The following is a 14,874-nucleotide window of genomic DNA, read 5'->3' as shown; positions in this document are numbered from 1 at the left end:
AGTCAGGCTGCCTGAGTTTCAGTCCTCACTTATTTGGTGGGTGGCCTTGGAAAATTTAATGGTGCCATAGTTCAGTTTCCTCACCTCAGTTTCCTCTGTGAAACAGAGGTGGCAGTAGTACCCACCTCGTAAGGCTGTGTGTGGTTTGGAGATAATGCTGATAAAAGACGTGGCATAAAAATGGTGCCTCGTAGGAGTGACGGCTCCGACCATCAGTCAGTCCTTGGTAGCTGCATGATGGAGCCTGCACAGGAGAGGACAGTGGGTCCCCGAGGGCTCTGCATTTGGTGGTTGCCCTGTGACTAATGCAGACTCTCTGGTTTCTTTGTATTCCTTTCCTGGCCCAGTATTGATCCTCCAGAAGGTGGAGAATGGAGACCTGAGCAACAAGATCCTGAAGATCACTGACTTCGGCCTGGCTCGGGAGTGGCACCGAACCACCAAGATGAGCGCGGCAGGGACATATGCTTGGATGGCCCCTGAAGTCATTCGTGCCTCCATGTTTTCCAAAGGCAGCGATGTGTGGAGGTAAGGCTCAAGGGTGCAAGGTCAGTGTCCCCTGGGTCTGTGTTGGCTGCACACACACTTCGAGACTTGGAGAACTGAGGTTGCATAGATGCCCAGGAACCCCAAGTAGGTCTAAGTGACCCCTTCAGAGAAATCTACACTAATTCCCGAGTTGCCAGGGACAGTTTCCAGTGCCTTCATCTGCCAGAAGTCCCTCCAGTGCTGTGGCAAATGCACATCTATGCCGGCCCCTCTCTGTCGGTGATTGCTCCCTATGGAAGGTCAGGGGCAGTGTGTACTCCCATCGCTGACTGTAGGGGGTGAGGGCACTCCGTCACTCCTGGAGACCTTCACCACGGTCACCCTGGCTTGCTTAGCGACAGTGCTCTTACTGCTGGACTTGTCCCCACTATAAGCTCCTGGGATGATAAGTATTCACCGTGCTGTCTCTTTTTTCTGATGGCTGGAAATTATCCTTTCCAGTTATCCGGTTAACCTTTTTAGTCTATCTGTTGAATGTGGATAAGGAGTAGGAAAAGAAGTCTAGGCATGGCCCAGAAATGCATGGTCACAGATTGGACCAGCCATCTGCCTAATAAATATCAGCCCACGAGGTCACTTTTGTATTCCTTTTAAGAGGAATACAGGTTTTGTGTGAACATATGGATCTAAAACTCTTGTCCCCACTGATGGGAGGACAAGAGGAGGAGCATCTACAGAGCATGCAGCCCGTGGCTGTGAGACTGGGCATCACCTTGGTACGCAAAAGAAAGGACGATAGGTTATCGTTGTACCTCAGTCTGTGAAGTCGTTGCTTCCTGATGTGTGGTAAAGTGAGCTTATGTGTTTGTATGTATGTGTGTGTATTTTTAATAACAGCATTATTGAGATAGTCACATTTACCCTTTAAAAAGTATGACAGTGGTTTTTAGTAAATTTACAAAGTGTTATACCAGTCACCATTGTTATTAGTTTCCTAGGGCTGCTATAACAAATTACCACAAACCTGGTGTCGTAAAACCAAAGAAATGTATAGTTTGGGGACCAGAAGTCTACAGTTAGTGGCCCTAGGGCCACACCCCTTCCAGAGACTCTAGGGGAGATTCTGTTCCAAATAAGGCTTTTGGGTATGAAGACATGGACATAACTTTTTCGGGCCACCATTCAACCTACTATAACCACTATCTATTTTCAGAATATTTTTATTACCCAAAAAAGAAACCTGATACCCCTTAGCAGTCATTTCCTAATCTGCCCTGGCAACCGCAAACTTACTTTCTGTCTTTAGGGGGCTATTCCAGACATTTCATACAAATGGAATCATATCATATATGGTCTTTTGTGACTGGCGTCTTTCATTTAGCATAATGTTTTCAAGGTGTATCCATGTGTTAGCATGCGTCAGAACTTCATTCCTCTAATAGCTGAATAATATTCCATTTATGGATATACCACAGTTTGTTTATCCATTGTTCATCAGTTGATGGACATTTGGGTTGTTTCCACTTTTTTGCTCAGTGCTGCTATGGACATCTGTATACAAGTTTTTGTGTGAACATATATGTTATCAGTTCTCTTGGGTATATACTGAGGAGCGAAATTGCTGAGTCACGTGGTAATTCTATGTTTAACTTTTTGAGGAACCCCCAAGATATTTATCTTTCTCTGACTGGCTTATTTCACTTAGCATAATGCTCTCCATGCTGTTGCAAATGGTAAAAGTTCTTTCTTTTATACAGCAGTGTAGTATTCCATTGTGTAGATGTACCACAGTTTTTTAATCCACTCATCTGCTGATGGGCACTTAGGCTGTTTCCAAATCTTAGCTGTTGTAAATTGTGCTGCTAGAAGTGTATTTCTTTTAAGGAGTAGTCCAGTTAGTCCAGACTGGTGTGCCCTATGAGATCATTCAGGAACCCAGGTTCTTTCAGGCCTCTCAGTGCATTGTTCTTGCCTGAATGGTTACATCTGAGTTGACTGTTGCTTCTGCATTACAGTCTGCAGAGAAGGGGAATGAGAGCTTATCCGTGGCAAGCAGTTTGTCTTTCATTTGGAGATGACCCAGAAGTTGTGCACATCTCCTCTGTGCACACCTCATTGCCTGCTCTAGGTTATGTATGCACACCTGGCCCCAAGGGAGGCAGACAGCTGTAGGCTGGACAACCATGTGCCCAGCTAAAACTCTTATTATGGAAGAAGGAGAGAATGGATTCTGGGGGACAATCAACCACTTGCCACACTCAACCTCATCTTAACGTTCTTCATGGGACAACAGGACTTCTCAGTAGCATGATTGTTTTCTACTTTCTACATTCCTGCTAGCCTCTTCTCCCAGCCTGGCCCCAAATCACTCAGGATTAATTGTCACATTCCCAAGATTTCTGTTGCTGCAATGATTTCGGCAGAGTTGCCTCTGGATACCAGGTTCATTCTTAGCGGGAAGAGCAAACCCAGATGCCTAATGTCAGATCTTCTCATAGTGATAGAAATCCAGGCAAGGAAGGGCAAGGCCATTGCAGGGCTCTGTCCATCAGGGAAGTAACAAGGCAGAACCTTTCAGCTTTTACCCAAAGTGTCCTTGTTCCAAGACTAAGCTCCAGGATTTGCCCTGAAAGCAGGCTTGAGGAGCCTCTGGTGAGAGGCATCTGATAATGTTGTTCTACTACCTGAAGGGAGTAGCTGGGAGGTAAACTTCAAATCAACTGCACTTTGGATGAGGTGTCTTGGAATTTGTCTCATCGTCTGCTCTGCCAGTGGCTCTCTGGATTGGGACTGTTCCCGGGGCTCAAGCCTCCTGACTCAGCGTGGTTGATGAATGTGGTTTGAAAACATAATTCACCCTATTTCTTTCTAGCTTCCTTAGCTTCCATGCTTCAGTATTTCTTTCTAGGACACCATCTACTGAACCCATTAAATGAGCCTTTTATCTCTTTCTCTTTAAGCCTGCTCATCTAAGTGGCTCCAAATGATCTTGCATCTTTACCAGAAGAAAACACGTGCCCATTGCTCTTCATACAGCACACATACACTGGTAGCAGCATTTACCGCCTACAAATGCTTACAGGCCAGGCTCTATACTGAATGCCGTACATCGTTTATCTCATGTGTGGGATGAAATGGAGGTATTTTATTGATCATTGTAAGTTTCTAAAGTTACAGTAGTAAAACGTGTTCACTATAGAAAAAATTAGAAAATATGGATAAACAAAGAAAAAAGAAAGTCACCCACAACTTACTTCCAAAGATAACCTATATTAATATTTTGGTGTACTCATTCCTGTTTACATGCTCATCCACCCATCCCTTAAAATAGGGTCATTCTGTTTTTTAAGCTACTTTTTTTAAAAAAATATATTTTATTGATTTTTTACAGAGAGGAAGGGAGAGAGATAGAGAGTTAGAAACATCGATGAGAGAGAAACATCGATCAGCTGCCTCCTGCACATCTCCTACTGGGGATATGCCCGCAACCCAGGTATATGCCCTTGACCGGAATCGAACCTGGGACCTTTCAGTCCGCAGGCCGACGCTCTATCCACTGAGCCAAACCGGTTTCGGCAAGTGACACAGTTAAGCTACTTTTTAAATATAACATTGCATGAGCATATCAAGAAGTATGTATTGCCAATAAAAATATCAATGTATATGTTACATAAATTTGTTAGTAAATATGTTATCATTTTGAATGAGGACCCAGCTAACAACAAGAAGAATTATATGCTACTTTACAATTTACAAAGTGTTTTCACATATTTTAAGTTCAGTTGTTTTTGCCAAAGATTAGTAAACAGTCAGTGAGGTTCCTGAATGTGGGGTCACAGCTGATTACCAAGTGCAAGAGCCCATTCAGGGGGCACCTCTCCCTTTAGGGCATGGACCCCTGAGTTGACAGTTATCCCTAATAAACAGGTTAGCCCTAATTTAGAGGTAACACAGGTTAAGAAGAAAAACAGTCCTGGTCCAGTTCAGGTGCGGAATTGCTGTGCCTTTGGTCGGGAAGGATTGCTATCCACTCCCATGCTTTTCTTCAAGTTGAAAAAAATAAAACACCCCTCCCCCACCTTTGACCATACCCAACGGGGGAAGGTTACCACACCTCGGGAGGTGGCTAATTAATGACATCGGGTGAGTTCCCAGAGGGCAGCACTGTGGGAGCTGGCGGTTCTCTGTGGGGGAGGGAGTCCCAGGCAGTGTTTAGGTGGGTGCTTCCAGGCTGCTTGTAAATGGTCTTGGAAGGATCTCTTGACCTTCCCTGTCAATCCCAGGAGGGCAACAAATTAAACTAAACTTGAGGTAAATCAGTGGGCTTCTGCCCGCCTCTCCCTGGGCCTCAGACCCTACTAACGTGTATTTCTCCAGTTTCTTTCTTGGACTCTATTGCTGTGAAAGGAACACCAAGACTTCCTTTATATCACCCACCTTCTGTTACAAAAATAAACAGGAACATTGGCAGAGGGAAACTCGGACTGGTTGAGTCATCCCGGAAAGGCTTCTTCCAGAAGGCAGGTGTCCTTCAACAAGGCCCTCCCCACACACGGAGGGCTCTCCCCAGCTCCCACCAGCCACTGTCACGTCAGGCCCTCTCCAAGGGCAGCACCGATGTTTGCTGGCCACGGGTGGTGACTTCTGGATGAGGAGCAGTTGTTATTCTCTGCTCTGCGAGGTGTAGGGGGGAGGCCGTCTTTGTACAGGTGAGGGAACAGGTCTGGAGCCATGAACTTGCTTTCCAAGGTCATATGGCTGGTAAGTGGTAAAGCAGGCATTTGACTGAAGTCTATCTCGATCTTTCTTGGGGAGTAGTCCTCCCATTTCACTTAGTTGTAGAGCCCTTCAAATGGAATGGAATGCTGATGCCCAAAGAAGCCAGCCAGGTATGAGCAGAGCTGCTCTTGTTGCAGCCGAGAGGTGCCTGGCTCCTCCCTTTTCCAGGTGGCTTGAGACTTCTCCATGGGTCACCTAGGGCTCCGCACGAGAACCGTCACACGGGGGATGCTAGGACACAAAGAGGATGCATGTTTGGATCTTTGAAACTCTACTGTCTTTCCAGGTGGTTAGGGTTCAGACACCATTTGTCTTTGCCTGGATGGGAGAAAGAAGTTCTTTGGGACCGTGAGTGTTCCTTCCTTGGGGTGGAGGTGGGCAGTAATGCCAAGGGCAGGCAAGAGGAAAGTCGCTCTAACCTAGGAATACAGCCAGCAGTGCTGAGAGTTTATGTGGTAAAAGCTGCCCAGCATGAGCTCTGTCTGGGGGCCACATTAAAGGTCTGGTAGGAAGTATAACAGTGCAGTTCTTGGTGGTTTTCAGGCCTTACTCAGGGTTACCCAGTGCACCCTGCAGGACCATCTCACCAGGCACTCACTCCCACACCTCTCCACCAACTCACTCACTAAATGAGTGCCTACTATGTACCAGAGCCTGAGCCAGGCCCTGAGAACGCAGATTAAACACTACTATCCCTGCCCTCTAGGAGCCCATAGGCTGGTGAACAATCAACTACAGTATGTGGCAGCCCAAACAAAGGCTGCGTAACACCTGGAGGTGTTAGGCAAGGCTCCCTAACGTGTCCAGTTGTTCCCATCAGCCTCAGTCTAAAAATCCAGCACCTTGTCCAGACAAGACTTTGGAACTGTCTACCAGGCTTTTTCCTGTCAAGATATATCAAGTGTTTGGAGAGGTCACTGGGGTAAAGCCATTGTCTTAGGAGACTGGCCAGGCCACTCTGAGGGTCCATGTGTAGGGATCCCCTGGCTGCCCTGGCTCATGGGTTGGCACATTGTTGCTCTTTGGGGCCATGCCAGGCCACTTGGGCTTCTTGAAAGACAAGTTCATGTGTTTGTACGTGCTGATCCCTGTCTCTGGAGCACTAGCTCTTCCTTCACTCAGCATTCGAGGTCTAGCTCCAGGTTTAGCAATCTCCCATCCCATCCTGGTCTGGTTTGGGCGACCCTCCTTTGTGCTCTCATAGTATCTCTGTGGTGACTCATTTCTCCATATTCTAATTGAAGGCCTTTCTGTTCCTCTCATTAATCTCTTCGTGGATAAGATCTGTATCTTTTTTTTTTTTTTAATCCTTACCCGAGGATATGTTTTTATTGAAGGGAGAGGGAGAGAGAGAAAAAAATTGATGTGTGAGAGAAGAAACATTGACCGGTTGCCTCCCATACTCACCCTATCTGGGGATCTGAACCTGCAACCCGAGTATGTGCCCTGACCGGGAATCAAACCCAAGACCTTTCAGCTTAACCAACTGAGCCACACCAGCCAGGGCAAGATCTGTATCTTTTATCCTGTATCCTAGTGTGTGGCATTGAACTTGATGCATAATAAAGATTTAACAGATGTTTAAAATGAATTAATAAATGGTGGTGCACTTGAATCGGATCTTGAAAGACTGTTAGAGTTTCCCAGGCAGAGACATGGTAGAAGGACATTCTAGAGAGAAAGAATGGAAAGGTGGTGCAGGGTCCACCATGACTTACTTCATGTACCTATATGCCCTTAATATATGCTGCTCAACCTTTCTAGAGCTTGCTTCCTCATCTGCAAAATGATGATGAAACTTACCTTGCAGGTTTGTTGTAGGGATTCAAGATGGTGTTTGTAAATGTCATAGCACCCTGCACATGCAAGGTACCACGATAAAATAGATACTGGGTTCTTTCTTTCTTTTAAATTAATACAACTTTTTGTTGTTTGTAAACTACTGATGAATATTAAAAAATTCGAGGTTTGTGTTGAAAATATAAAAAGAGCCACTGTTCCAACCGTTCATGGTCTTACGTTTTCTTGTCCTGACTCATTCCTGGAAGGATTAAACTCGCTGTATTTTGTCTAGTTCTGATTGTGAACTCGTAGAATAGTTATTCTGCTAAGCTCTGTGCTCCTCATTCTCTGGCTTCCAGGACCTGTGAGAAGAAATTCTTCATGTAGACTTGCAAGGTAGGGAGGGAGCTCTGATGTCCTCACCGCTGGTGATCTGCTGTGCTCGGCTGGTGCAGGCTACCCTGGCGAAACGTCCCCTTGGAATTAGCGGTGTCCATTAAGGGCTCACACTGATGGGGGCAGGAATCTATTCAACCTAGTGGGCGTTAAAGAAACCTTTTTAAAGATTTTAGGGGGAAAAATCTGTTTGTTTGGAGTAGTCAGCTTTCTGTGTTTCCAAAGCTAAAAAATATATATTATATATATATTTATATTTGTGACTAAAGCCGAAATTTTTTTAAAACAGAAAAACAGGTATTTTGGGGAGGCTGCCCCTTCTCCCAGTTTATTACACTAACAATAACAACAACAAAATAGCTATGGCCCTTGAGCACTGATTTAAACACTAGAGGAGCTCATTTAATATCGTGAGTCTTGAGAGAGTGCTAGTGTTATTTGCCCTTTACAGGTGAGGAATTTGAGGAGCAGACTTTGAAACCAAGGGTGCTTGACTCCAGAGGTTTTGCTTCCCGCCAGAAGGCCTTATGGTCCCCCTTTTATATTACGTTACTACATCCATTTTGTTCGTCTCCCTACGTGCTGGAGAGAACGCGGCATGCTCAGCAAGCACGCATGAATGAGCTACTTCAGTGCAGTTGTACCCGTGGTTATCACGTCTTCTCCTCCTCCCTAGCTACGGGGTGCTGCTTTGGGAGCTACTGACTGGTGAGGTGCCCTTCCGAGGGATCGATGGCCTGGCAGTCGCTTATGGAGTGGCCATGAACAAACTCGCCCTCCCCATCCCTTCTACATGCCCAGAACCTTTTGCCAAACTCATGGAAGGTAAGTGATCCCTGGCCAGGACAAAACTGGAGACGGTTCACCTTCCTATCAGCACTTGATAGATTTTGGCCAATTCTGCAGGATCAGTTACTGAAAAAGGAGATGAAGTATTAGTCACCCAAGGAGGAATCCTATGGGTGGTTGGAAGAGCTACTTCAAGATGATATTAGCACCCTGATAGTAGATGTCACAGCTGTCCCTTCTGTCCTTCTCCAGTGACTGTAGATCTTAACTTAGTAACTAAAGCCTGCTATCCAGTTCTTCATTATATTATTAACTCAAATGAAGAAGGTATAATAGCTTTTATTTTAGGACCTCTGCGTGTCTTACATGTAGAAATAAAGAGCACCTGAGAAGAAAGGAACTCTCAAAGTCATCTGGTCAAATCCTACAATTTTGTGAGAAATCCAAAGCTGAGAAAAGCTAAGTGGATGGGTGGCCGCTCCATTAGTAAGAGCTGAGTTGCAAGTAGAAAGAATTCATTTTTCCTGACTCCCACTCCAGTGTTGTTGATCCTTGCCTTCTCAATTGCCCATTGAGGTCGGGGAGGGTAGCTCATTGGTTTTTGGAAAATTGAGGCCCAAGGTGTAGTTACTCACTGTAGGACTGGAATCGTGAGTAGCTGGATCAAGTGTGGTAGTGTACTTCACACAAGGGAACTCTTTGGACTTGCCTTTCTTGTGCTGAATCAATAGTCACCATTGGATGGGTGCACAAGTGCAGCATTTTCTTTCCAAGTTCACCCTCTTTGATTGTGATGCTGGGCACCTGGCTTTACTTCCTAAGCCCTGTTTGTGGACCTAAATCCCAGTCTCTGTTTCTGAAAGGAGAAATGAGAGGTAGTTGTCTGGTAAATGAGGTCATCATATCCTAAGTCTAACATTTGCCTCTATCCATTCATGCTTTTTGTCTGCTCCTGTGCTCCGTGAAGATTGCTGGAATCCTGACCCCCATTCACGACCACCCTTCACAAATATCCTGGACCAGCTAACTACCATAGAGGAGTCTGGTTTCTTTGAAATGCCCAAGGACTCCTTCCACTGCCTGCAGGATGACTGGAAACATGAGATTCAGGAGATGTTTGACCAACTCAGGGCCAAAGAAAAGGTAAGAGGAAAAAGATAAAGTCGTGCATTGGATCAGTGAGCCTTCTCTGCTGGAGCCTCTGGGCAGATCCTGACACGACCACCTTCCTGCTTGGTTTGCAATAACGGGGCAGCTCTTTCCTTCTCTGCTTTGCATGGAAAGAATGCTCCAGGCCTCAGGTATGACCTGAAATGGTATAGGCTTTTTCTTCTTTTGGAAATATGGAGGGAATAAGCAGGGGGCGTCGGAGCCAAAGCTCTCCTTGAGCCTATCTACTTCATTGTCCAAACTGAGGGATCACACCATTGGGCAAGTACCAACGTGGTGTCTCACCTGCCAGCTGAAAGTGCAAAAGAGTTCTCCAAAGGTTTCTTGGCTCTGCAATGGACTTTTCGAGGGGTAGCTTGATTCCAAGGATACTTCAACATGGAGAACAGTTATCGGAACACCTTGCCAGTGTCTTCTGGTATCAGAATCAGAAATAGCATGTGGGCTAAAAATACTATGAATCTGAAATTGTTGGGCATTTTTCATGTTTTTGTGAAAAGGGCTGACAGTCCAAACCAACCAGGGAGTTCAGAGACTTAGCCAGGTAGAGATCCATCTTCCTGTTTTGAGGCCGTTCTGTAAATGTCCCCTCTCTATGCCCTTGGTGCAGTCAGTGTCCCCACAGGTAAAGTTAATCAAAGCAGCTGGGTTGCTTTATACTGCAGGGACAGAACTAAATCTAAGGGCTATAGCGAGGGCCCGGAGGGAGGTCTATATATAGACTTGGTTAATTTCTCTTTCCCTTCTCACTCCCCACCATGGGAATTTGGGAAGCAACATGATAATAATAGCAGCTAAAATTACACGTATCTTTATGACTTCCCAGTTCTTCCACTTGAAAGGTCTGCTAAGACCTTCTCATCCTTTTTATCGTGGAGTCTTATGCCCCTGCCACCAGCATGTAGGGCAGGTGTCATTATCTTTTTCTTCTCAGAACTGAGGGTCAGTGACTTGTGTAGGTAAGCAGGGAACCAGAAACTTCAACCTGGGTCTTCGGATTCCCAAATCATCCTCTTCGCGGTATCATTATTGTTCCCTAAACAAATGACTTCAACATCATTTCCAGAGCTGATGTAACAAGATTAAATTCTTTTTATTCAACAGAGCAATCCTAAACTTGGTACTGTTTGTCGAGTCAGCGAGCATTCTGCAGGGGAATGGAGTGAGCTGACGACGAATCTTTAAGGATCTCAGGGGGAAGGGGGAGAGACCTGCACTGACCACTGAGCAGAATGATTAAAAAACTGTTCCAACTAGAAAAACTGCAGAGTTGCTGGCCTTTTGCTAGATTGCTAATCACTGACTCTCAGTTATTTCTTTTGGTTAATGAAATTATAAGGGTACCAGCCAATAAAAAAATGAAAGTTGGATTTTGTCAATAAGTAGTTACTAGGAAAAGTCAAACCCATTCTCACAATAGCTAACATTCATAGAGCAGGTACTATGTGCTGTGGTCTGTTATTTATTTATGTGAATTCTTACATAATCATACGTAATGAGATAATAATTATCTTATGTTATACAACCCTGTGATGTTGGTGCTATTGACTCCCTATCACAGATGAGGCCCCTATCAAATTGCCCAAGGCCACACAGTTCAGGCAGTTTGTTCAGTCCTCGCTCTTTTTTTCTTTTCTTTTTTTAAAATATATTTTATTGGTTTTTTAGAGAGGAAGGGAGAGGATAGAGAGTTAGAAATATCGATGAGAGAGAAACATCGATCAGCTGCCGCCTGCACACTCCTTACTGGGGATGTGCCTGCAAACAAGGTACATGCCCTTGACCGGAATCGAACCTGGGACCCTTGAGTCAGCAAGCCGACGCTCTATCCACTGAGCCAAACCGGTTAGGGCCAGTCCTCGCTCTTAACCACCACGCTGTGATGCCTCTCCACATAAGGCTTGTAGTTGGGCGAGTGAGGGTAAGATGAATAATGAGCTTTGTCTCTGGAGTGATTCCTCTTACATTATTGAAGGTAGACAATATGATTGGCACACTATGAGGTTGACCCCCCATAGGTGTTTCACAAGAAGGGGACTTACCATGTTTGAGATTCTTCCGGGTATATAGTGCCCTAGGCTAGTTAGTACTCTGTGAATGTCTTGGTTTCCTATGTGATTCAGCTTATTCTTTAGGTTGGCTCAACCTACTGCTTCTAGGTATTGTGACCTGACTTGGTCTCTGGACTGGGGTTGGGGTTCCCTAAAAGGAAGGAGCTTAGCCTCAAACCATCCCTTACACAAGAGTATTCGGGAGAGAGGACTTAGACAGGCTGGTATTAGCTTGAACTGTTCAGCGCTCCCACTTAGCAGCAAATGGTAAATTATTACAACCAACCAGTAACAATTTTTCTGATTCGTCCATGTGTTTGTGTTTTCCTGATGGTGAAAGCTAAGTCATGGGACAGGGAAGCCAAAGACTTGGAAGGTGCACCATTGATCTCTTTGGAGCTTATTTCATCAAAGTAGAAGCTCAAAAGTTCAAGCTCATCTCGTAGATACTTATGATGAATCTATGTTCCATAAAGGAGGATTGCATTTATAAAAGTGTCTTCTACCTCCTCCTTTCTCATTCACTCATTCATTCATGGACTCAGCAGTTATTGAGCACCTACCATATACCAGACAATTTCCTAGGTGCTAATCCTCTTCTTGTTTCTCATTCTACTCCTTTTATGGTTATTTTGATATTCTCTTGGAAATGGAAGATTAGTCAGACAAAAAGCTCCTACCACCAGAACATTTTAATTCCCATCTCTGTTTTCTCTTCTGCTTTCTACCTGCTGCTCAGCTTTCCCAATATGTGCTCTCATACTTGCTTTTTAAAAAAGCTCTAAGTTTCTTATCTATAGTATTTTGGTTTTGTCCAGAATGACCCCTTCTAGTGGAGCATGTCATTGAGAATTTTAAGTTTCGACCACAGAAGTGTTGCTCTGGCTTCTTTATTAAAGAAACATTCCACTTTTTAAACATGGTTCTCCTAGGTTATTGACATGAGAGCTTTCTTAAATTTCCCCTTATCCCCACCCCCTTCAGTCCTAGGCCTGGAGTATCCAGTGTTAAAAGTTTAGGTTCCATATTTAAAAATTTTATACACATGCTTTGTTCTCTTTCCTATTTTCTCTCCTATTTCCTGATTCCATGTCTCCCACCTCTTCCCAGGACTCTGTGCTGGGTTCATTGATAAATTCATGCAAAAGGAAAAGGGGGTTCTGCCCACCTAATGTGGCAGCGGCTCTAGAGCAAGTGCCTGGCAAAGATTTCAGGAAATGTTCTCTCTTCTCTTGGCTGCATCGTCGCCATCCTTCCAGAGCAAATGGCTGTCCTTTAAAATAAGAAGAGCCCTAACCGGTTTGGCTCAGTGGATAGAGCGTCGGCCTGTGGACTGAAGGGTCCCAGGTTTGATTCTGGTCAAGGGCCTGTACCTTGGTTGCGGGCACATCCCCAGTAGGGAGTGTGCAGGAGGCAGCTGATCAGTGTTTCTAACTCTCTATCCCTCTCCCTTCCTCTCTGTAAAAAATCAATAAAATACATTTTAAAAAAAAATAAAGATAAGAAGAGAGTTCCGACCACATGCCTCAGCGGACTCCCTCACCAGGCGAGCATGCCTCCCCTACCTCTGCAACAGCCACTCTGGAAATCTGTGTGTTTTTTAAAAATATTTTTTTAAAAATTGATTTCCGGAACCAAGATGGCGGCATAGGTTAACGCCGGAGTTTGCTGCTTTGAACAACTACTTCAAAAGTGAAACCAAAAAACGGAAGGGACATCACCCAGAACCACAGGAACGCTGGCTGAGTGGAAGTCCTACAACTAGGAGGAAAGAGAAACGCATACGGACACTCAGAGGAGGCGCAGTGCTGAAGTCAAATTCTGAGGTGCGGAGTGCGCGAGCGGGCTGGCGGCGGAGGGCGCGGTTGGCGTTTTCAATCGGGAGGGAGTAGCAGAATCTGAGCTCCAGATCCAGGCGAGTCTTTAGGGACCCAGACTCAAACGGGAGAAGCGGGACTGTCTGACTTCGGTCAGAGCGAGTGCAGCTTTCTCTCTGAGCTTTGCAGCGGGCGCTGGGACTCAGAGAGGCAGAGCCCCTGGGGACAGGACTGAGAGCCGCCATAACTGCTCTCTCTGGCCCACCCTGTTGATCCTGTGCGACCTGCCCCGCCCAAGCCCTGCACTGAGGCATTTGCCGGATAGCCTCAGGCAAACGCCAGATTAGCACCTCCCTAGAGGACAGAAGTTCTCTCACTGCTGACACAGCTGATTCTCATAGCCACTTGGCCTGGAGGTCAAACCCTCCCTGGAATTAGCTACAACAATCAAGATTTAACTATAAGACTGCGAACAAAGACCACTAGGGGGTGCACCAAGGAAGCATAACAAAATGCGGAGACAAAGAAACAGGACAAAATTGTCAATGGAAGATATAGAGTTCAGAACCACACTTTTAAGGTCTCTCAAGAACTGTTTAGAAGCCGCCGATAAACTTAATGAGATCTACAAGAAAACTAATAAGACCCTCGATCTTATATTGGGGAACCAACTAGAAATTAAGCATACACAGACTGAAATAACGAATATTATACAGACTCCCAACAGCAGACCAGAGGAGCGCAAGAATCAAGTCAATGATTTGAAATGCGAGGAAGCAAAAAACACCCAACCGGAAAAGCAAAATGAAAAAAGAATCCAAAAATGCGAGGATAGTGTAAGGAGCCTCTGGGACAGCTTCAAGCGTACCAACATCAGAATTATAGGGGTGCCAGAAGATGAGAGAGAGCAAGATATTGAAAACCTATTTGAAGAAATAATGACAGAAAACTTCCCCCACCTGGTGAAAGAAATGGACTTACAGGTCCAAGAAGCGCGGAGAACCCCAAACAAAAGGAATCCAAAGAGGACCACACCAAGACACATCATCATTAAAATGCCAAGAGCAAAAGATAAAGAGAGAATCTTAAAAACAGCAAGAGAAAGAAACTCAGTTACCTACAAGGGAATACCCATACGACTGTCAGCTGATTTCTCAACAGAAACTTTGCAGGCCAGAAGGGAGTGGCAAGAAATATTCAAAGTGATGAATACCAAGAACCTACAACCAAGATTACTTTATCCAGCAAAGCTATCATTCAGAATTGAAGGTCAGATAAAGAGCTTCACAGATAAGGAAAAGCTAAAGGAGTTCATCACCACCAAACCAGGATTATATGAAATGCTGAAAGGTATCCTTTAAGAAGAGGAAGAGGAAGAAAAAGGTAAAGATACAAATTATGAACAACAAATATGCATCTATCAACAAGTGAATCTAAGAATCAAGTGAATAAATAATCTGGTGATCATAATAGAATCAGGGACATAGAAAGGGAATGGACTACTATTCTTGGGGGGGAAAGGGTGTGGGAGATGCGGGAAGAGACTGGACAAAAATCGTGCACATATGGATGAGGACAGTGGGTGGGGAGTGAGGGCGGAG

The 14,874-nt window shown here is 45.0% G+C and overlaps 1 protein-coding gene across 1 annotated transcript in view; it reads left to right on the top strand.

Annotated features, from left to right (window-relative positions):
* Positions 1–14,874, top strand: part of MAP3K9 (mitogen-activated protein kinase kinase kinase 9) — a 77,591-nt gene that overhangs the window by 45,664 nt on the left and 17,053 nt on the right. Inside the window, exons 3-5 of the mRNA XM_036311522.1 lie at positions 348–528; positions 8,123–8,271; positions 9,203–9,378. Coding sequence (XP_036167415.1) covers positions 348–528; positions 8,123–8,271; positions 9,203–9,378 — 506 coding nt within the window. The remainder of the gene's footprint in view (positions 1–347; positions 529–8,122; positions 8,272–9,202; positions 9,379–14,874) is intronic.

This window comes from Myotis myotis, unplaced genomic scaffold (assembly GCF_014108235.1).
Source record: "Myotis myotis isolate mMyoMyo1 unplaced genomic scaffold, mMyoMyo1.p scaffold_m19_p_1, whole genome shotgun sequence".
Taxonomy (NCBI): domain Eukaryota; kingdom Metazoa; phylum Chordata; class Mammalia; order Chiroptera; family Vespertilionidae; genus Myotis; species Myotis myotis.
Note: the sequence above shows the minus strand (reverse complement) of the source record. Positions and strands in the feature narration are given on the sequence as shown.